Source organism: Oncorhynchus clarkii, chromosome 13, assembly GCF_045791955.1.
Source record: "Oncorhynchus clarkii lewisi isolate Uvic-CL-2024 chromosome 13, UVic_Ocla_1.0, whole genome shotgun sequence".
Classification (NCBI taxonomy): Eukaryota; Metazoa; Chordata; class Actinopteri; order Salmoniformes; family Salmonidae; genus Oncorhynchus; species Oncorhynchus clarkii.
The window spans coordinates 30802969-30827222 of record NC_092159.1 but is presented as its reverse complement, the minus strand read 5'-3'; the positions used below and the strand labels follow the sequence as shown (position 1 = coordinate 30827222).

Sequence of the window (24254 nt, the reverse complement as noted above, 5' to 3'; positions counted from 1 at the left end):
GTATGTGAATTCTGTGTGATTAGTTAGGTATTTAGTAAAAAATAATTCAACCCAATTTTGTATTGCGGATTCAAATTGTTAGCCAGGGTTCTTGCAGAAAATCAAGAATTGACAACTTATGATTATGAGACTGAAGTAAGATGATGATTGATATTGACTGCTATTGATTAAAATATTACTAGATCTTTAAGAGTTAATTCAGAAGATAACAGCTCTATAAATATTATTTTGTGGTGCCCGACTCTCTAGTTAATTACATTTACATGATTAGCTCAATCAGGTGATATTAATTACGGAGACATTATTTTATAGAATAGCATGTTTTAGCAATTAATCCGGCATAGCCAAAGACACGACAACACCATTCTGTATACTTCTGGCCCTTCTTTGGACACGGTGTTAACAACCCTCCAGGCGAGCTTCAATGCCATACAACTCTCCTTCCATGGCCTCCAATTGCTCTTAAACACAAGTAAAACTAAATGCATGCTCTTCAACCAATCACTGCCTGCACCTGCCCTCCTGTCCAACATCACTACTCTGGACTGCTCTGACTTAGAATATGTGGACAACTACAAATACCTAGGTGTCTGGTTAGACTGTAAACTCTCCTTCCAGACTCACATCAAACATCTCCAATCCAAAGTTACATCTAGAATTAACTTCCTATTTCGCAACAAAGCATCCTTAACTCATGCTGCCAAACATACTCTTGTAAAACTGACCATCCTATCAATCCTCGACTTTGTCAATGTCATTTACAAAATAGCCTCCAATACCCTACTCAATAAATTGGATGCAGTCTATCACAGTGCCATCCGTTTTGTCACCAAAGCCCCATATACTACCCACCACTGCGACCTGTACGCTCTCGTTGGCTGGCCCTCGCTTCATACTCGTCGCCAAACCCACTGGCTCCAGGTAATCCACAAGACCCTGCTAGTTAAAGTCCCCCTTAATCTCAGCTCGCTGGTCACCATAGCAGCACCCACCTGTAGCACGTGCTCCAGCAGGTATATCTCTCTGGTCACCCCCAAAACCAATTCTTCCTTTGGCCGCCTCTCCTTCCAGTTCTCTGCTGCCAATGACTGGAATGAACTACAAACATCTCTGAAACTGGAAACACTTATCTCCCTCACTAGATTTAAGCACCAGCTGTCAGAGCAGCTCACAGATTACTGCACCTGTACATATCCCATCTATAATTTAGCCCAAACAACTACCTCTCCCCCTACTGTATTTATTTATTTTTCTCCTTTGCACCCCATTTTTTCTATCTATCAGTATAGCTTATAGAGTTTCAAACGTTCACTGCCAACTCTTGAGCTAGGGTGTGTAAACCAGCCAAGGCCTTGGTCACCGATCCATCCGGAGCTGTATTATTAGGGATGAATGTACAGCACATCGACCCGAATAGCACGCAAACCCCACCCTTTTCTGCCAATAACATATCTAGCGCGATTCTATTCTGCCAAGCCATTAGGCTGGTGGCTTCGGTCTGTTCTGCTAATCCTTTTATTGCATCTCTAGTATAATTGATGAAGCGCTGTTGATTATAATATATATAATTGATCCAATCCACATTCTTGTTGAGAGTGGACCACCAAAAAATACTTGACTCTAATCCTGCCCAGATCTGATTTCTAGCCTTAAACTCGTCTGGCACCCCTCGTGGAACCCCTATGTAATCAATATAAATTCTCTCATCAAAAGATCCAGACGGAATACTTCGTCTCTCCCGTGTAGCCAACTTCATGTCATGGTGTCGAATGAGTGTAAAAGGCATTCCCAAATGTACCAATGCACATATCCCTGTCCAATTAGCAGGTAAAATTGGCCACAACGTCATTCCCCCACACAACCACCAGATATCAGCCCTGGGTATCCTTATCTTACTGAAATCCCCAGAACTCAACCATCCTGCCAGATTACTCATCAGCCCATCAGTAGTAATATTCTCTGTCACATTGCAGGTACTGACTTCCCCTACATATTTCCCATAAGCACTATACCGGGCCAGACAGTAATAATCTCCTCTCGTCACTGTGAAAGGAGGAAGCCTAGATTTCAGAGGAACATGTGGATATAAATAGTGCAAATCCACACAACTGTTGTTCTCTGGCTTTCCTGCTTTCATGAATAGCTTTACTATACAGGCCATTCCCTTAGGTGAATTAATTCCATTTAATGGAAAAGGGATAGTTGTCAACTGAGGTTTTGCAGTTGCACATGCATAGCATTCGTCTTTAGCTACTGATCTGGCCGTATATTGAATCCACTCTAACCAGAGGTTGGAATCTCTAAACCCAGTCTCCAACTCTATCACCTCTTTAAAGTCTTTTGTCTCAACTATTTGCACTGGTCCTTGGCCCTGGATGATTACACTAGGAATAACGGTTGTATTAGGTAGACTGATTAGATTCCGGCTGCCAATAGGATCCTTCCCAGCTTTTACCTCTGTGACCTGGAATGGCACTATAGTATCGGATAACGACTGATCAAAACCAACATACCATAATCCTAGATCCTGGAACGTCACCACTTCTTATTTTCATGTTTAGTTAATTGAATAAAGTCCATTTCCAATTGTTGGAATGGGTACTTAGCTGCAGGGTATGCACCCTGTGGTGCCCTTACTTTACCTTGGTGATTACTCTGTGCGCATATAGCACAACGTGAACAAAAGTTTTTAAAATAGTTAGTTATTCCATAAGCTTCAAAGTGTTGTCTAACTAAACCTATCATACCCCCTGTTGATACATGGCTTTGCCCATGTAACAATATAGCAACATATTTAAACAATGACTGAGGTAAAATAGGTAGATTCCCTTTGTGCCAGATTCCTCCTTTATCAACGGCTCCCATTTTGACCCATCTAGCAATTTCTTTAATGGGGGCTCTGAGCTGACTTTCCTTTAGTATCTCTGTGTCAATATTAACTTCCTCCTTTAAGTGTGTGTCTGTATGTGTGTACAGTTTTTCACCCGCTTTCTTAGCTTCCTCATCTGCCCGTCTATTACCAATGCTAATGCTATCCATTCCTTTAGTGTGTGCCTCGCATTTACATATTGCTACTTTCTTTGGTTGCAAAACTGCCTCCAGTAATTCCAAAATTAACTGTGCATGGTTAATAGGTTTACCCGCTGTGGTAACCATGCCTCTGTTTCTCCATTGAGCTGCAAACACATGGACCGTATTAAAAGCATAAGCACTATCAGTATGTATTGTTATACATTTACCCTTTCCCAAATTACAAGCCCTGGTAAGAGCAAAAATTTCGGCTTGCTGAGCGGAGTAATTTTTAGGCAAAGCTCCAGCTTCAAGCACCTTATTGAGAGTCACTACTGCATAACCAGTAGCATTTGAGCCATCCGGGTTCTTCCTAGAAGACCCATCTACAAACATAGTTATTTCAGCATCTGGCAAAGGCAAATCAGTTAGATCAGGTCTGGGGAGAACCACTTTCTCTGTCTCAGCTACACAGTCATGAGGACTCCCATCGGTGGCTATAGGGATCAGAGTGGATGGATTCAAAGTAGTACAACGCTCAATTGTTAAGTTTGGCATATTTAACAGAATAATCATACAAGACAAATGTCTTGCTGGTGACATATACGCCATTTTATGTTCTAATAACAAAATTGAGACGGCATGTGGGACCCTTAATGTCAAATCATGGTATAGTACTACAGAGGCAGAGTCCTCCACAGCCCGTGCTGCAGCCACCACTGACTGCAAACACAGGGGCATTGCTTGTGCCACCTCATCAAGACGGGAGGAATAGTAGGCCACCGGCTTATTCTTCCCTCCGTGTCTCTGAGTCAACACTGATGTCATGAACCCCTCCCTGCAATCCACAGTCTGTGTGAATTCACGGTCATACCTAGGGAATGCCAGAACAGTGTCAGATATCAATAGCTGTTTAATAGCCACAAACTGTTCTTCTGCCTCCTTAGTCCATACAATTTTATCTTTTGCTGCCATAGCCTTACCATAGATCAAATTACTAAGCAACCCTGTATGTAATGCAAAATGCGGGACCCACGCCCTACAATAGTTAATCATTCCTAAGAAACTCATCATTTGTTTCTTATCAAGTGGTTTGGGTGCTTCTAGAATGGCTGTCTTCCTGGTTGAATTAAGTGTTCTCCCTTCCTGAGTTATGGTGTGTCCTAAATAGATAACTTGCTCCTGCCAGAGCTGTAACTTCCTCTTATTAACTTTGTGACCTTGGTCTGCTAAGAAGTGAAACAGAGCAAGAGTATCCTCCTTACAGGCCTCCAGTGAAGAATTTGACAACAAAATATCATCAACATATATTAAAATTTGACTTCCCTGGGGAGGGTTGAACTTTCCAAGATTCCTAGTCATTGCCTGACTGTAGATAGTGGGACTTTCCAAATAACCTTGAACTAGTCTGCTATAAGTCCATTTTTGGCCCAAAAAGGTGAATCCGAACCACCCCTGGCTGTCTGGATGTAACGGAATACTAAAGAAAGCATTAGCAAGGTCTATCACAGTAAAGTAAGCATTCTCCGGCTTCAACTGATTTAAAAGAGTGTGCGGATCTGGAACACAAGGTGTTCTTGGTATCACACTGTTATTGACCCCCTGTAGGTCCATTACCATTCTCCAGTCAGTGCTAGGGAATGCCTTCTTTACTGGAAAAAGAGGAGAGTTACAGAACGCTTCATCCCCCGGTATTATAACCCCTCCCTTTCTTAACTGTTCAAAAGAGGGTGTTATTCCTTTAATCGCTTCTGGCTTTAATGGGTATTGTTTTTGGTAAGGTCTATAATTTGATTTTGGGACAACTTGAACCGGAATTACTCCTTTAATCAATCCCACATCCCCGGGACCCTGTGACCACAGATACTCGGGTACTCCTTTCAAATCTTCCTCCTGTTCTTCTGTCAATAGGTATCCTGCCTCTCAGAAAATCCCCCCACCCTCACTAATGTGCACAGTGGGGGCACAGTTTGCTCTCCAGTTTAACCTGCGTCTGTACCTATCCGTGGACGGGCTATGTTGAACACCTCCCTCCCCTGTTACCCAGTCTGTTAGCCTTTTCCCCTCTGTCACCCAATATCCCATATTTCTCCATTGCCCAGAGGGTTCTCCAGCTAATGACACATGGGGGCTCCCTTTTTCTCTGTATAGAGTCTGTATATGAGCAGGCAGTTCCACCTCCACCGCCGCACGAGCAGAGTCATAATGAAACCATTTCAGACCAATTGTTCGCTCAGCTGTACCTAGAAGTGCCTTCTCATATACCAGGTCGGGGCCGGGCTGTCTGTTATACCACAATGTACAGTGCAAGTCATCTGGAGACTTTTTAGTGGGTCCTGATATTACCTCATCTGTCAGTTTCAACAATGCTTTAGGTATGTCTGTTAGTCCTCCTCTCAATAAATCTTGACTATACCAGTAATGTGGATCTCCTTCCCCACAGATTACCATGTTATTCTGAACAACCTGGGCTTTCATACCTCTGTCTGTAGGTGTTATAGCTATATTCAAGAGTTTCATTACATCTCTCCCCAGTAGATTCACAGGACACAGTTTTGATATCAGAATTGGGACTGTCGCCTCCCCCTCAGTCCTTTCATGTCTGAGAGTTATGGGAGTCGAGAGTCTTTCTACACAATGATGGCCTGACGCGGAACGTACAATTATCTTATTCCCCGAAACTGGAATCCCTTTTGGCGCATCCTCACTGCATATAGCTGTCCTACATGCTCCCGTATCACACAGAAATGTAATTCTTTTTCCCATGACCATCAGTGTTAAAACGGGCTTTTCTTCTAGTGCGAGAGCTAGGTCTGCTGTGGCCAATTCAAACACCTCCATTTCCGCGTCTGTTTTATCTATACCGTCAAGGTCAGAATTTTTTTCACTATAATCAATGTCATTTTCCTCATACCAGTCCACCATCTCCTTCGTGACTATTTCAGCACTATCAGTCTCTAGTCATGATTTATCATTATCGCTGCCCGTCTCAGATTTAGTGCACCTCTGCTCCTTCAATTTTTTCCCCCTTTTACCCTGTGATTTCTGCTTACAGTTGCGGCTTTGATGTCCCTTTTTATCACAATGGTAACATGGGGCTTCGCATTCTCTGGCGAAATGTCCATCTCGTCGACAGTTGTAGCATTTCAGCTGTCTATTTTCTCTGTTTCCTCCTCCTGTCGCTCTGTCTTCTAACATTGCCATCAAGAACTCATCTTTCCTATTTTCTCTTTTTCTTTTTTCTGCCTGTCCGTGCTGTTCATGGTGGACAGCATATCTTTTTACCTCCGCTAGAGTTGCCAACCCCCACCCCACTAAATTCTTTTTCACCTCCTTACTGATTTCGACGCGCATTCCAGTTAAAAAGGCTATTTTTAGCTGTTGATGATAAGGGGTATTTTGATCCCCCCCGGGGGCTGGTTCTGGCGTACCACTGTTAGCATTGAATACATCTTTTAAACGTTCTAGGTACTGACTGACTGTCTCACCTTCTCCCTGTCTACATTCAGTTACCTTAGAAAAATCGGCGTGTCGGTGGTAATGTTCTGTTAGGTTAGCGCATAATTCTGTAATTTTTGCCCTGAATGGCTCTCCAGGTCCCGCGCTCCACTGTATAATGTCCCCATTATTCCCTGTTGGCACCCAGGCCCCGCGCACAGCAAACCAATCCTTTCCCACTATGGTTCTAACTGCTCTTTCCACCTCCCCTGTGTTTAGCCTGAAACTGGACGCTAGTCCATTCAGATCTCTCTCAAAACCTGCCATTCCTGTCTTCGGGTGGGGGATACCTTCTACTGCCTTTTCTACGTCTCTCTGCGTCCAAGGTCTATAGACCCGAACAATAGGTTCATGATCTCCCTCCCCCGCCTGGGGATTGGGTAACTCTATTAGGGGGTACAGATCCTCTCTTTCTACACTTTCATTTTCCCCTTTATAATGCTGGAAAGCTCTCCTAGGCTTCGGTGTATTTTTCTCTCCTATTTCTGAGGTTTTTCTAATCAGCCCTGATCGGTTATGATTCGGTGAATGTGTCTGATATTCTCCCCTCTCCGATCTATCTGTCTCCTTCACTGCCTGAGCCTCTGTCCAGGCTCTCTCTAATTTCTGTTCCCTCTCTTTACCTCCCTTTACCACTGGCCTCCCATCATCCGCTCCCGTATTATAAGCTGGGGGGGGCCCAGCAAGGAGCGGCAATTGTCCTTTCCTCCGAGGAATCACCACCTCGTCGTCCGAATTACCTCTGTATGCTTGCTCTACTAGAGAAGGATATAGTTTTATACTCGCACCCCCGCACAAACGGCCAATTTTTTCATCTGCGGGAGCAGAGGGCAGCACATCTTGGCTTTCTTTGGGTTTACACCTCTTTTCTTTATCATCTCTTTTTCTAGCTTCCGACAGCCAGATTCTGGCTGTATATAACCCCTGTTTATTCTGCTTTTTCACATTATTTCCACATTCCTTATGTATCTGTTTTATAAGTGATTCCAGCTTTTCTACATTTAGACGGCCATCAAAATCATATTTCTTTCTCCATTTTAGACCGAAATCAATGTTTCTCTTATCCTTCTGTTCCATATAACGCTCGTCTCCCGTTAGTTCCCTCTCCTTTGAGGAAATTATACCCATCTTTAATCCTTACCGTTATGTAGCTATGGTATTTAATCACTTACCTATGTGAGTGTTTTCTATGAATCTGCTATTTACCGTTACTTAGTTACTTTTCTGTCTGACTATGTGTGTAACTCTTTAATGATAATCTGTATGTATTCTCCTTTCTGGAAACCTCATCTATAGTTGACTTTTGATTTGGACATTACATTTCACCCGTATACAATTATAAGCTCATTATAAACTATTGTTCCTTGGGACTTTCAACGTTAATTAATATCTCATATCTCACTACTCTAGAATTAGCTTCCCTCTCCTCCCTGGATATTAATCTCTTTCAGTATTGAATGGGTTCAGTGATTATGTTCGCCTAGAATTGCTCTGCCTCCTCACCAAGCCTAATTTATCCTCACCTGTTTCAATATATCTATCTGCTACTTTTCATAGTCCCTCTAAGCCTTCTAGTAGTTGTTCCCCTTGCTCTGCATAGGTATCGCTGCTTTGAGGGTGGCTGTTGTCGTTGTGTTGCTGGTTCGAGCCCAGGGAGGAGCGAGGAGAGGGACGGAAGCTATACTGTTACACTGGCAATACTAAAGTGCCTATAAGAACATCCAATACTCAAATGTTAATGAAATACAAATTGTATAGAAGGAAATAGTCCTATAATTCCTATAATAACTACAACCTAAAACTTCTTACCTGGGAATATTGGAGACTCATGTTAAAAGGAACCACCAGCTTTCATATGTTGTCATGTTCTGAGCAAGGAACTGAAAGGTCAGCTTTCTTACATAGCACACATTGCACTTTTACTTTCTTCTCCAACACTTTGTTTTTGCATTGTTTAAACCAATTTGAAAATGTTTCATTATTTACTTGAGGCTAAATTGATTTTATTGATGTATTTATTATATTAAGATAAAATACGTTTTCATTCAGTATTGTAGTAATTGTCATTATTACAAATAAAAAAAATAAATCGGCCGATTAATCGGTATCGGCTTTTTTGGCCCTCCAATAATCGGTATCGGTGTTGAAAAATCATAATTGGTCGACCTCTAGTAACACATTGGATAACATTCACAACATAGAACAACAGTAACCATAGTAACATTGTTTCCCCCAAAACATCTAAAGGAAGTTTGTTCGGAAGTTTGTTCCTATATCTAAGATATATAAAAATAAAATAGTGCATGTCTTAAACCCCTTATTTATGTCACTAAAGTCTTTCCACATTTTATGTTACAGGCTAATTGTACTATGGATTAAATAAACAAAAATCCTCATCAATCTACAGTCGTGGCCAAAAGTTTTGAGAATGACAAATATTAATTTCCACAAAGTTTGCTGCTTCAGTGTCTTTAGATATTTTTGTCAGATGTTCCTATGGAATACTGAAGTATAATTACAAGTGTCAAAGGCTTTTATTGACAATTACATGAAGTTGATGCAAAGAGTCAATATTTGCAGTGTTGACCCTTCTTTTTCAAGACCTCTGCAATCCACCCTGGCATGCTGTCAATTAACTTCTGGGCCACATCTGATGGCAGCCCATTCTTGCATAATCAATGCTTGGAGTTTGTCAGAATTTGTGGGTTTTTTGTTTGCCCACCCGCCTCTTTAGGATTGACCACAAGTTATCAATGGGATTAAGGTCTGGGGACTTTCCTGCCCATGGACCCGAAATATCAATGTTTTGTTCCCCGAGCCACTTGGTTATCACTTTTGGCTTATGGCAAGGTGCTCCATCATGCTTGAAAAGGCATTGTTCTCGCAGGTAACCATGGATTACAGAGGAAGAACAATGATTCCAAGCACCACCCTCCTTTTGAAGCTTCCAGTTTGTTATTCGAACTCAATCAGCATGACAGAGTGATCTCCAGCCTTGTCCTCGTCAACACTCACACCTGTGTTAACGAGAGAATCACTGACATGATGTCAGCTGGTCCTTTTGTGGCAGGGCTGAAACAAAGTGGAAATGTTTTTTGGGGATTCAGTCTGCAATTAATTGCAATTCATCTGATCACTCTTCATAACATTCTGGAGAATATGCAAATTTCCATCATACAAACTAAGACAGCAGACTGAATTTATATTTGTCTCATTCTCAACTTTTTGCCACAACTGTACACACAATACCTCATAATGAAAAAGCTAAAGTAGGTTTGTAGAAAACATCACATTTATTAAAAAGAAAAAACAGATACCTTATTTGCATAAGTATTCAGACCGTTTGCTATGAGACTTGCATACTGTTTCCATTGATCATCGTTGAGATGTTTCTACAACTTGTTTGGAGTCCACCTGTGGTAAATTAAATTGATTGGACATGATTTGAAAAGGCACACACCTGTCTGTCTACCACAGCATTCTGAAGCGATACACCATCCCATCTGGTTTGCGCTTGTGGGACTATAATTTTTTTTTTCAACAGGACAATGACCCCACACACCTCCAGGCTGTGTAAGGGCTATTTGACCAAAAAGGAGAGTGATGGAGTGCTGCATCAGATGACCCGGCCTCCACAATCACCCGACCTCAACCCAATTGAGATGGTTTGGACCGCAGAGTGAAGGAAAAGCAGCCAACAAGTGCTCAGCATATGGTGAAGCTGTTTGAGACACTGCCAAGAGTGTGCAAAGCTGTCATCAAGGCAAAGGGTGGCTACTTTGAATAATGTAAAATATATTTTGATTTGTTTACCACTTTTTTTGGTTACTACATGATTCCCTGTGTGTTAGTTCATAGTTTTGATGTCTTCACTATTATTCTACAATGTAGAAAATAGTAAAAAAATAAATAAAAACCCATGAATGACTTGGTGTGTCCAAACTTTTGACTGGTACTGTGTGTCTCATGAATGTTTTTGCATTCAGTTACAAAAAGTCACTTTCTTACCACTTCTTCCATAGTCAAACATGTAAGGAAAGCTTTTTTTAATCAAAGGGGATGCTGTCAACAATGTATTGAATTCAAATGGATTTACCCAGCCTAAAAAGCACTACAGCCACTCTGTGATGACCAGTTCTGCTCTTTTATTGAGGGATCTAGTCTAGATTAAACCTCATAGGAAGACCTTTTTATCATGTGGAGGTTTCATTCAGGTCTCTGTTTAACAAGATACTCTGTCTTTGGCAGGAGAGAGACCAGACTCTCACTCTGACAGTGGGAAGAGTCCTTCAGGGGAACCAGACCCAGAGACGCCCAAACCAGTGAGACAATACCACTGCTCCCACTGTGAAAATAGTTTTTGCTGGTTAAGGAACCTAAAACTGCATGAGAGGACACACACAGGAGAAAAGCCTTTCCAATGTTCCCAGTGTGGAAAGAGTTTTTCCATGTTAGCTAACCTGAAAAGGCATGAGAGAATACACACAGGAGAAAAGCCTTTCCAATGTTCCCAGTGTGGAATGAGTTTTATTCAGTTAGGGCACCTAAAAGTTCATGAGAGGACACACACAGGAGAAAAGCCTTTCCAATGTTCCCAGTGTGGAAAGAGTTTTACTAAGAAAGGGCAAGTAAAACAGCATGAGAGAATACACACAGGAGAAAAGCCTTTCCAATGTTCCCATTGTGGAAAGAGTTTTACTCGGATATGAAATCTAAAAAAGCATGCGAAAACTACACACAGGAAAAAAGCCTTACCACTGCTCCCAGTGTAAAAATACTTTTACCTTGTTAGGGAGCCTGAAGGAGCATGAGAGAATGCACAGAGGAGAAACATTTTCTATGTTCCCAGTGTGGAAAGAGTTTTATCTGGTCAAGGAGCCTGAAGGAGCAATAGAAGACACACTAAAAAAGTCCTACCCCTGCTCTCTCTCTGTGTGGAAGGACATTTTTCCAGTCAGAGAACCTGACATCACATGAGAGAATAAAGGCGCTGTGTTCTGACTTATTTTTTATTGAGAATTTGTGTTTTTGTTTATGCCACATGAAATCATATTGTTTATACCTGTCTATTTAAGGTCCCACAGTTAACAATGCATGTCAGAGCAAATACCAAGCAATGAGGTCAAATAAATTGTCCGTAGAGCTCAGAGACAGGATTGTGTCGGCACAGATCTGGGGAAGGGTACCAAAAATGTCTGTAGCATTGGAGGTCGCTAAGAACAGAATGACCACCATCATTCTTTAATGGAAGTAGTTTGGAACCACCAAGACTCTTCCTAGAGCTGGCCGCCTGGCCAAACTGAGCAATCGGGGGAGAAGGGCCTTCGTCATAGAGGTGACCAAGAACCCAATGGTCACTCTGATAGAGCTCCTCTGTGGAGATGGTTGTCCTTCTGGAAGGTTCTTCCATCTCTGCAGCACTCCACCAATCAGGCCTTTTATGTATCAATGATTAAAACCGCTTAAGGATACGCCATTTTTTTCAAAAACCTGTTTTTGGTTTGTCATTATGGGGTATTGTGTGTCATTTGATGAGGATGGAAAAAAATTCAATTTTAGAATAAGGCTGTAATGTAACAAAATGTGGAAAAGGTGAAGGGTTCTGAATACTTTCCGAATACACTGTATACCGCTGGCTGAGGTTTCTACCGCTGGTAGTTTTGTACACAGTCACGTGATACGTGGTATAGAAAAATCAAATTTTAGGAGAGTACATGGGAGGCACTATACTGTCTCTGCAGGTGTCTATCAGGTCAAAACCACTGAAACAGGAGCCCCTCCACCCTCTGGTGGGATGGATCATGTCTACAGAGAAACCTAGATTCAAATACTTAGATTTGTGTGTATTGGGTATATGTTGTGAAATTGTTAGATATTAATTGTTAGATATTACTGCACTGTCGGAGCTGGGGAAACGAGCATTTCTTTACACCCTCAAAAACATCTGCTAAACACGTGTACGTGATTTGATTTTGATTTGAAATAAACGACCCATTTATCAAAGGTGCTTATGCATGGGGTCAAAATGACTCCAAAGGATTTGAATTTGTTAAGTCCATTTTGATACAAAAACACCAAAGCATGATTTAGGTTAAATAAGAAACAGTTGATTGACAAAGTCATGAAGAATTGAATGAACCACATTTTCGCTATGATAAAAGATATGCCTCTGGGGTGAAAATGATCCATGTTAGAAGTATGGTTCAATGGAAATATGTAGTGGGTGTAAAGTTTGTTTTAAATTATCACTCATTACACATGACTCAATCAAGACATGCTTCTCTTTGAATGACTTAATATAATCAACTTTTATGAAATAAATGAAAAACTTATTTAGTCAGAAAAGTATTTAGTCAGCCACCAATTGTGCAAGTTCTCCCACTTAAAAAGATGAGAGGCTTGTCAATTTTCATGATAGGTACACTTCAACTATGACAGACAAAATGAGAAAAAAAATCCAGAAAATCACATTGTAGGATTTTTTATGAATTTATTTGCAAATTATGGTGGAAAATAAGTATTTGTTCACCTACAAACAAGCAAGATTTCTAGCTCTCACAGACCTGTAACTTCTTCTTTAAGAGGCTCCTCTGTCCTCCACTCGTTACCAGTATTAATGGCACCTGTTTGAACTTGTTATCAGTATAAAAGACACCTGTCCACAACCTCAAACAGTCACACTCCAAACTCCACTATGGCCAAGACCAAAGAGCTGTCAAAGGACACCAGAAACAAAATTGTAGACCTGCACCAGGCTGGGAAGACTGAATCTGCAATAGGTAAGCAGCTTGGTTTGAAGAAATCAACTGTGGCAGCAATTATTAGGAAATGGAAGACATACAAGACCACTGATAATCTCCCTCGATCTGGGGCTCCACACAAGATCTCACCCCGTGGGGTAAAAATGATCACAAGAACGGTGAGCAAAAATCCCAGAACCACACGGGGGGACCTAGTGAATGACCTGCAGAGAGCTGGGACCAAAGTAACAAAGCCTACCATCAGTAACACACTACGCCGCCAGGGATTCAAATCCTGCCAGACGTGTCCCCCTGCTTAAGCCAGTACATGTCCAGGCCCGTCTGAAGTTTGCTAGAGAGCATTTGGATGATCCAGAAGAAGATTGGGAGAATGTCATATGGTCAGTTGAAACCAAAATATTACTTTTTAGTAAAAACTCAACTCGTCGTGTTTGGAGGACAAAGAATGCTGAGTTGCATCCAAAGAACACCATACCTACTGTGAAGCATGGGGGTGGAAACATCATGCTTTGGGGCTGTTTTTCTGCAAAGGGACCAGGACGACTGATCCGGGTAAAGGAAAGAATGAATGGGACCATGTATCGTGAGATTTTGAGTGAAAACCTCCTTCCATCAGCAAGGGCATTGAAGATGAAACGTGGCTGGGTCTTTCAGCATGACAATGATCCCAATCACACCACCCGGGCAACGAAGGAGTGGCTTCATAAGTAGCATTTCAAGGTCCTGGAGTGGCCTAGCCAGTCTCCAGATCTCAACCCCATAGACAATCTTTGGAGGGAGTTGAAAGTCCGTGTTGCCCAGCAACAGCCCCAAAACATCACTGCTCTAGAGGAGATCTGCATGGAGGAATGGGCCAAAATACCAGCAACAGTGTATGTGAACCTTGTGAAGATTTACAGAAAACGTTTGACCTCTGTTATATACCCTTTGTTGGCAATGACAAAGTATTGACCTCTGTTATATACCCTTTGTTGGCAATGACAAAGTATTGAGATCAACTTTTGTTATTTACCAAATACTTATTTTCCACCATAATTTGCAAATAAATTCATAAAAAATCCTACAATGTGATTTTTCTGGATTTTTTTCCCGTCATAGTTGAAGTGTACCTATGATGAAAATTACAGGCCTCATCTTTTTAAGTGGGAGAACTTGCACAATTGGTGGCTGACTAAATACTTTTTTTGCCCCACTGTATATCTCACTGGTCATCCCCAAAGCAAACACCTCCTTTGACCTCCTTTCCTTCCAGTTCTCTGCTGCCAATGTCTGGAACGAATTGCGAAAATCGCTGAAGTTGGAGACGTATATCTCCCTCACTAACTTTAAGCATCAGCTATCTGAGCAGCTTACCGATCGCTGCAGCTGTACACAGCCCATCTGTACACAGCCCATCCAACTACCTACCCCATGTTTTTATTTCCTCTTTTGCTCTTTTGCACACCAATATTTCTGCTTGCACATCATCATCTGCACATCTATCTCTCCAGTGTTAATTTGCTAAATTGTAATTACTTCGCTACTATGGCTTATTTATTGCCTTACCTCCATACTCCATTTGCATACACTGTATATAGATTTTTCTATTGTGTTAATTTGTTTATCCCACGTGTAACTCTGTGTTGTTTTTGTCGCACTGCTTTGCTTTATCTTGGCCAGGTCACAGTTGTAAATGAGAACTTGTTCTCAACTGGCCTACCTGGTTAAATAAGGGTGAAATATAAATAAAATAAACAAATATCGTAACTTTATTGACAACACCCAAATGGATACTGTCCTTAATGCGGTTCTTCAATAATGACACATTCTTAATACTTTAGCTATTTTGTTACAGTCACATGTTCAACTATCATCAGCTGATCCAATAAATAATTTTCTGAATGACAGTCAAATGACAAACATCACGACATGCAACAACAACAAAAGTACTTCTTCATTCATTACTCTGGTAAAGACAGTTATGCCGTGCTCCACGTTGGATCCAACATCCCTACTTTGGTCATAATGTGTACAGAACTGTTCCTTGATGGATAGGCTATTATACAACACACAGAGCTATTTTCCTATATTTGTTGTTAGGTGAAGTTATGGGCCAATTTGGCAAACTGTGTACAAACCCTCATTGTCAGGCTGATGAAAAAGCCAAAGAGCATTTTACTGGTTGAAGTGTTTTTTTTAAGTACAAAGAGGTTGGTTTGCGATGATGACACAAACATTATATTAAGCAGGACATTCAAACGAGCCTTACAATTATAATCCAAAGTACAGTGCCTTGCGAAAGTATTCGGCCCCCTTGAACTTTGCGACCTTTTGCCACATTTCAGGCTCAAACATAAAGATATAAAACTGTATTTTTTTGTGAAGAATCAACAACAAGTGGGACACAATCATGAAGTGGAACGACATTTATTGGATATTACAAACTTTTTTAACAAATCAAAAACTGAAAAATTGGGCGTGCAAAATTATTCAGCCCCCTTAAGTTAATACTTTGTAGCGCCACCTTTTACTGCGATTACAGCTGTAAGTCGCTTGGGGTATGTCTCTATCAGTTTTGCACATCGAGAGACTGACATTTTTTCCCATTCCTCCTTGCAAAACAGCTCAAGCTCAGTGTGGTTGGATGGAGAGCATTTGTGAACAGCAGTTTTCAGTTCTTTCCACAGATTCTCGATTGGATTCAGGTCTGGACTTTGACTTGGCCATTCTAACACCTGGATATGTTTATTTTTGAACCATTCCATTGTAGATTTTGCTTTATGTTTTGGATCATTGTCTTGTTGGAAGACAAATCTCCGTCCCAGTCTCAGGTCTTTTGCAGACTCCATCAGGTTTTCTTCCAGAATGGTCCTGTATTTGGCTCCATCCATCTTCCCATCAATTTTAACCATCTTCCCTGTCCCTGCTGAAGAAAAGCAGGCCCAAACCATGATGCTGCCACCACCATGTTTGACAGTGGGGATGGTGTGTTCAGCTGTGTTGCTTTTACGCCAAACATAACGTTTTGCATTGTTGCCAAAAAGTTGAATTTTGGTTTCATCTGACCAGAGCACCTTCTTCCACATGTTTGGTGTGTCTCCCAGGTGGCTTGTGGCAAACTTTAAACGACACTTTTTATGGATATCTTTAAGAAATGGCTTTATTCTTGCCACTCTTCCATAAAGGCCAGATTTGTGCAATATACGACTGATTGTTGTCCTATGGACAGAGTCTCCCACCTCAGCTGTAGATCTCTGCAGTTCATCCAGAATGATCATGGTCCTCTTGGCTGTATCTCTGATCAGTCTTCTCCTTGTGTGAGCTGAAAGTTTAGAGGGACGGCCAGGTCTTTGTAGATTTGCAGTGGTCTGATACTCCTTCCATTTCAATATTATCGCTTGCACAGTGCTCCTTGGGATGTTTAAAGCTTGGGAAATCTTTTTGTATCCAAATCCGGCTTTAAACTTCTTCACAACAGTATCTCGGACCTGCCTGGTGGTTTCCTTGTTCTTCATGATGCTCTCTGCGCTTTTAACGGACCTCTGAGACTATCACAGTGCAGGTGCATTTATACGGACACTTGATTACACACAGGTGGATTGTATTTATCATCATTAGTCATTTAGGTCAACATTGGATCATTCAGAGATCCTCACTGAACTTCTGGAGAGAGTTTGCTGCACTGAAAGTAAAAGGGGCTGAATAATTTTGCACGCCCAATTTTTCAGTTTTTGATTTGTTAAAAAAGTTTGAAATATCCAATAAATGTTGTTCCACTTCATGATTGTGTCCCACTTGTTGTTGATTCTTCACAAAAAAATACAGTTTTATATCTTTATGTTTGAAGCCTGAAATGTGGCAAAAGGTCGCAAAGTTCAAGGGGGCCGAATACTTTCGCAAGGCACTATAGTGTTAAATGTACTCATAAGCAACCTGGAAATGGAGGTTTCTCCCCTGAGTTTTCCCCCGTTCACTTTCAGAATACATTGTGAAAAACTAAAATCTTTGCTCACCATTTTTGCTCCAGGCAGATATACTACATCCATAACTATCGGTTTCCTCATTAGCATGGAGGAGTTTCTACAACCAAATTGCATGTGCATCGCCCTCATGACGCAATTTTTTGCAAACACAGAATGGGGCCTATATTGGAGACCAAAAGTCAACAACATGAATAACTTATTTCTAGTCTACAATCTTAGATGTTACTGCTAATGTGAAAACAAGACAAAATATGACTATTCTTGCTCATTTTAAGACAAATGTCAAATAATCAGTACATTCATTAGACGTCAATTGTTGTACAACATCATGGCTACGCTATTGGCATCACCTTTTACAGTGGATTTCTGCTGTTGTGGGCCTTTAACCATCTGTCTGACTTTGTTGTTCACACAGGCGAGAGACGGGACTACCATGGGCCCTCTGGGGAGCCTCAACAACCTCATGATGCTGACAAGGCAGAGAAGAGTCTCTCCACATTAGAACACCTCAAGAAACACCTGGAGAGATCCACGGGGAAGAGATCTCACCGCTGCTTTGACTGTGGGAAGAGTTACTCAAGATCAAGTTCACTAAAGGTACACCAGAGAATTCACACAAGTGATAAATCTCACTGCTGCTCTCACTGTGGGAAGAGTTTTACTCGGTCATCCAGCCTGATATCACACCAGAGAACACACACAGGAGAGAAACCTTATAGCTGTGCTCAATGTTTGAAGAGTTTTGTTTCATCTGGTGGCCTGACAGCACACCAGAGAACACACACAGGAGAGAGACCTTTTAGCTGTAATCAATGTGAGAAGAGTTTTACTCAGCTAAGCAGCCTGATATACCACCAGAGAACACACACAGGAGAGAAACCTTATAGCTGTGCTCAATGTGGGAAGAGTTTTACTACCTCTAGCAAGCGGACAAGACACCAAAGAACACACACAGGTGAGAAACCTTATAGCTGTAACCAATGTGGGAAGAGTTTTGCTTCATCTAGAGTTCTGACTGTACACCAGAGAACACACACAGGAGAGAAATCTTTTAGCTGTAATCAATGTGGGAAGAGTTTTGTTTCATCTGGCGGCCTGACAGCACACCAGAGAACACACACAGGAGAGAAACCTTTTAGCTGTGCTCAATGTGGGAAGAGTTTTACTAAGTCTAGCAATCTGACACGACACCAGAGAACACACACAGGAGAGAAACCTTGTAGCTGTAATCAATGTGGGAAGAGATACTCTGATAAAAGATATCTGATTAATCATCAGAAAATACATGAAGGAGTTGTTTCATGATATCAATGAATTAATGTCACAATGTAGAATGTTTTAACATTGTAGTAGGATTATTTTAATAATGTCACAATGTTGAAGCCTTAACGTTTGCCCCCTGTTCTATTGATTTCAGCATGCTATGGATATTAGCCTTTTAACAAAAAGTCGTTATGCTGTTTACTATGTTGGTGTCCAACTTGAATCAAAATGCAACACTATAAAATGTAGCAATCTGTTTTCTACAAATTGTCTTCTAACCAGGGATGTACACATTATTCCCAGATTCCGTGTGGTTTTTGAGCTGTTAGTTTTAACAGGACGTTCAATCTCATCTCCCTCCTATCGCACAATTGATTTCAACATGATATCGTTGAGTGATGAAAATAAGTGTTGTGTTCCTTTGTTTAGCGACCCCTACATTTAAATGCATCTCTCCAAAATGTAGCTGACTGTCTTCTGCAGGTTGTCCCCTAACCAGTGAGGGAAAATATATCTCCCATTTCCATGTGTTTTTTTAGTTGTGTTCGTTTCCACATCACGTACAACCTGATTTCCCCCCTAATCGATATCAGTGATTTATTGCTACTTGTCAAAACAACAGCGTTTCTGGTGCTTGTGCAGTTTATAAGGAGCTTGTTATAAAATACAAGTAATATGATTATTGTGGCAGATGTTTGTGTAAATAGCACATTTTATGTTTAGGCTTTCAATTTGTCCCAAACTGTTTCTGAATATTGGTTATTGATTTGGACACATTAAAACTGTGTTTTGACATTGGGGCTCCACCAAGCAAAATGTCATTGAAAAGAAGACTCTGCCCAACGTCCAATATTTGTTTGGTTGTTGTTTAAAATATGTATTTTCGGGTCATTTTTTAAATTACTTTAAAACAACGTAATTTCAACGTACTTTCAGTAGCCGAGTGGTTAGAGCGTTGGACTAGTAACCGAAAGGATCGAGTCCCCGAGCTGACAAGATAAAAATATGTTGTTCTGCCCCTGAACAGGGCAGTTAACCCGCTGTTCCTAGGCCGTCATTGTCGATAATAATTTGTTCTTAACTGACTTGCCTAGTTAAATAAAGGTTAAATAAAAAGTGGACTAGAGTTCTAGAAGCAAGTGAGTTTTCGGATTCTATAAAGAAAAATGTGAAAAAAATAATACTATTGTATATTAATATTTAGTTTTTAATTGTTGACAGCCAGTAGACGCCATGTTTGTATTGGTGAAGGTGAAGCATTGTAGTTGTTTATCATGTGAAATGGAAGTTGTTTTCTGTTGGTGGTGAGCAAACTCGTCCATCAAAAATGTAGGATATATTTGTTGTCGAGGTCGACCGATTAATCGGAATGGCCAATTTAATTAGGGCCGATTTCAAGTTTCCATAACAATCGGAAATCAAATATTTTTGGCCAACGATTTTTTTAAATATAAATGTTGTTTTTTATACCTTAATTTAACTAGGCAAGTCAGTTAAGAACACATTCTTATTTTCAATGACGGCCTAGGAACGGTGGGTTAACTGCCTCGTTCAGGGGTAGAACGACAGATTTTCACCTTGTCAGCTCGGGGGATCCAATCTTGCAACCTTACAGTTAACTAGTCCAACGCAATAACGACCTGCCTCTCTCTCTCTCATTGCGCTCCACAAGGAGACTGCCTGTTACGTGAATGCAGTAAGCCAAGGTAAGTTTCTAGCTACCATTAAACTTATCTTATAAAAAACAATCAATCATAATCACTAGTTAACTACATATGGTTGATGATATTACTAGATATTATCTAGCGTGTCCTGCGTTGCATATAATCTTACTGAATATACAAGTATCTAAGTATCTGACTGAGCGGTGGTAGGCAGAAGCAGGCGCGTAAACATTCATTCAAACAGCACTTTCGTGCGTTTTGCCAGTGGCTCTTCGTTGTGCGTGAAGCATTGTGCTGTTTATGACTTCAAGCCTATCAACTCCCGAGATGAGGCTGGTGTAACCGAAGTGAAATGGCTAGCTAGTTAGCGCGCGCAAATAGCGTTTCAAACGTCACTCGCTCTTGGGGTGGTTGTTTCCCTTGCTCTGCATGGGTAACACTGCTTCAATGGTGGCTGTTGTCGTTGTGTTGCTGGTTCGAGCCCAGGGAGGAGCGAGGAGAGGGACGGAAGCTTTACTGTTACACTGTCAATACTAAAGTGCCTATAAGAACATCCAATAGGCAAAGGTTAATGAAATACAAATGGTATAGAGGGATATAGTGCTATAATTCCTATAATAACTACAACCTAAAACTTCTTACCTGGGAATATTGAAGACTCATGTTGAAAGGAACCTCCAGCATCCATATGTTCTCATGTTCTGAGCAAGGAACTGAAACGTTAGCTTTCTTACATAGCACATATTGCACTTTTACTTTCTTCTCCAACACTTTGTTTTTGCATTATTTACTTGAGGCTAAGTTGATTTTATTGATGTATTATGTCAGGTTAAAATAAGTGTTCATTCAGTATTGATGTAATTGTCATTATTATAAATAAATTTAAAAAAACGTCCGATTAATCGGTATCGGCTTTTTTGGTCCTCCAATAATCGGTATCGGTGTTGAAATATCATAATCGGTCGACCTCTAATTTGTTGTCTTAAAGGGGAAGATGTTACGGGCTTTGGTTTTTCCATTTATGTTTTGAGGTTGGACTTTAGGACGCACTGATTGGTGTCACCTCGTTAGTCAGTATGTGTTACACTTGAGCTGGCTTGTCCATCTCGTTAGTGGGAAGGTGTTTCACCTGAGCTGGTCCAGGTTCTATTTAAGAGTGTCTGGCCCAGTGCTCCAGTAGTCTTGATAGATGTGGAGAGTCAACACCTTTAGTTGCTCTACCTTTTTGGTTTACTTCCTGTCTTTAAGTTTGGTGTGGGTTTTTCTTTTGTTTGCCTCTTCTTGGGCAGATTTAGTGGGTCTCATGGTGGGTGTCTTTTAGGTCCCAGTTGTTGTTACTAGTCAACTTTCAGTGGACACCCTCAGTGTCTTTCAGAACCTCTCCTAAAAAACAAGCTTATATTTTGGGTTGGATATTGCGTCCGATTAATATTTTAATCAATGGAATTTCCATAGGGTGCTCATTAGTCTTCTGTTTGTTGTGTACTAAATATTAGTTTTTTCCTGTGAAGCCATTGTTTTGCATCCATGTCTGAAATGTGCTGTAAAAATAAAGTTTGATTTGATTTCAACAACAAAATGTTATTTTTTTTTATTTCACCTTCATTTAACCAGGTAGGCCATTTGAGAAAACGTTCTAATTTACAACTGCGACCTGGCCAAGATAAAGCAAAGCAGTGCGACAAAACAACAGTTACACATGGAATAAACAAAAGTACAGTCAATAACACAACAGAAAAATATATATACAGTGTGTGTAAATGGAGTAAGGAGGTAAGGCAATAAATAGGCCATAGTGGTGAAATAATTACAATTTAGCAATTAAACACTGGAGTGATAGATGTGCAAGGAGAGATACTGGGGTTCAAAGGAGCAAAAATAAATAACAATACGGGGATGAGGTAGATGGTTGTGGCTATTTACAGGTGGGCTGTGTAGAGGTGCAATGATCAGTAAGCTGCTCTGACAGCTGATACTTAAAGTTAGTGATGGAGATGTATATATGAACCCAATGACTGACCAATCGAAAGACTCTTGGTCCCTCTGAGTATGAAAATCAGTATCAATCCCATGTCAAAGGATTAACTACTGAAAACAGAAACAAACAAATGGATCAACCAGATCAATCCCACTTTTCCAGCCTGCTAAAGGCGTGGTGGACACAGCCCACAGCTCTGCTTATGTCATGTTCTGTGGCCTTGCTGTTCCATTTCCTGACTGCCCCTGCAACACAGAAATAAACACATTCAGTCATATTATATAAAACACTCAAAGTAATGGATATGGAGCGTCTATGGCCTCAGTTACACCCGGCACCTAAATGTGACTTCTGTCATCCGATCACTCCAAACTGCATTAGGTTCAGATCTACCAGGATGGGCCTTGGACACAGTCAGGCATAAGCAATGTAAAGAGATGGGGTGAATGAGTAGGGAAAAGTACATTTTACACAAATTAACTTCATAATGTCAAAGAACAAATGTGTGTCTGAGGGGAAATTAACGTTCATACAGCCAGAAGGGTGAGAAATTACACCAATATCAGTGGACAATTTGCACTAATGTAAATGAACATAGATGATGGAACATATTACCTTTTGCTGACGCAATTAACTGCTAACGGGACATAAGTATTTACCATCTAAACCATATGTGACCTCTCTGGCTGTGTTGTTCCTAACCAGTCCCTCAACAGCTCTCTGACTGAGCTCCACCCTCACTGGGTCTTCAGAGGAGAGGAAGGCTGAGGAGGGATGGAAGGATGAATGGATCAGTCAGTCAAAGTGTAGAGCTGCTGTCTGACAAAATCACTATTTTAGTAGTTAATTAAAGGAAATAAGGCTTTATGACTGCTGAATACCAACTTATCAATCACTTAGATAATGTATTTTCAGGTAGAGATACATCCTTGGGACGTCCCTAGACCTTTGAAGTTGACATTTTAAAAGGGTTAAGGAAGGGTTTAGGGTAGGGATGTCCCAAGGATACCGGAAAGCATTGACCGTTGTGCATTCTTCTCTCTTTTACATAGCAGGTGATGGGTTCTGACTTCTGAACTTGAAAATATTAAATATCCTTTTTCATGTCACTGTTTGAGAGAGGGGAATGTAGAACGTTTACATTCTGTCAGAATGTGTTATTGTTAGACGTAAGGGATCCTATGGAAGGAGAACAAGTCAACAGGACAGCCGTGAGGTGGGGAGGAGAAGGGCCACAGTCTGGTACAAGTCAACAGGACAGCCGTGAGGTGGGGAGGAGAAGGGCCACAGTCTGGTACAAGTCAACAGGACAGCCGTGAGGTGGGGAGGAGAAGGGCCACAGTCTGGAACAAGTCAACAGGACAGCCGTGAGGTGGGAAGGAGAAGGGCCACAGTCTGGTACAAGTCAACAGGACAGCCGTGAGGTGGGGAGGAGAAGGGCCACAGTCTGGTTCAAGTCAACAGGACAGCCGTGAGGTGGGGAGGAGAAGGGCCACAGTCTGGAACAAGTCAACAGGACAGCCGTGAGGAGGGAGGAATTTAGGCCGAGGTCAGATGAAGTGAGGAAGAACTGATACCACAAAAGTTCTGCCTAGCAACAGAAGTGTAAGGAGGAGACTCAGCATAAAGGGTTAAATACCAGCGCTTGTGTGCATATGTCTTGGTCTTATGCAGCTGTGACTTAGTGGGTGAAAAAACTTGGTTTGAGCTTTACTTCTCGTCTGAGTTTTTACTCTTTATTTACAACTTAACACATGTGTAAAAGAAACACAGACATGACAGGTAGGCACGCAGTGGATTATGGTCATTGTAGTTAATTACAACGTTTTATGCGCTAAACTATGTAGAATATTGGCCTGTTGGAAACTACAACTCCCTACTACATCACACATTTCAGTCTAGATCTGATTTATCTCCAGATAAACTACAACTCCTACTACATCACACAGTTCAGGCTGGGTCTGATTTATCTCTGTGCAATGTTGTGAGGGAAAATCTATGTTAACCTCTTTAAGTTGATATGACTTCTAATGTGTTGAAGGATCTCTTTAAGGTTGAGAAGTTTATGTGTATGTTTGTGTGGGTGTGCAACCACACGCCCTCTCGACAGACAGGCCAA

The 24254-nt window shown here is 41.1% G+C and overlaps 1 protein-coding gene across 1 annotated transcript in view; it reads left to right on the top strand.

The window, feature by feature from the left end:
* The window catches only part of LOC139364480 (zinc finger protein 180-like), a 34074-nt gene extending 12338 nt beyond the window's left edge, over positions 1-21736 (top strand). Inside the window, exon 2 of the mRNA XM_071101268.1 lies at positions 17646-21736. Within this exon, the coding sequence (XP_070957369.1) occupies positions 17646-18535 (890 nt within the window). The 3' untranslated portion in view covers positions 18536-21736. The remainder of the gene's footprint in view (positions 1-17645) is intronic.
* Positions 21737-24254: the final 2518 nt, after the last annotated feature.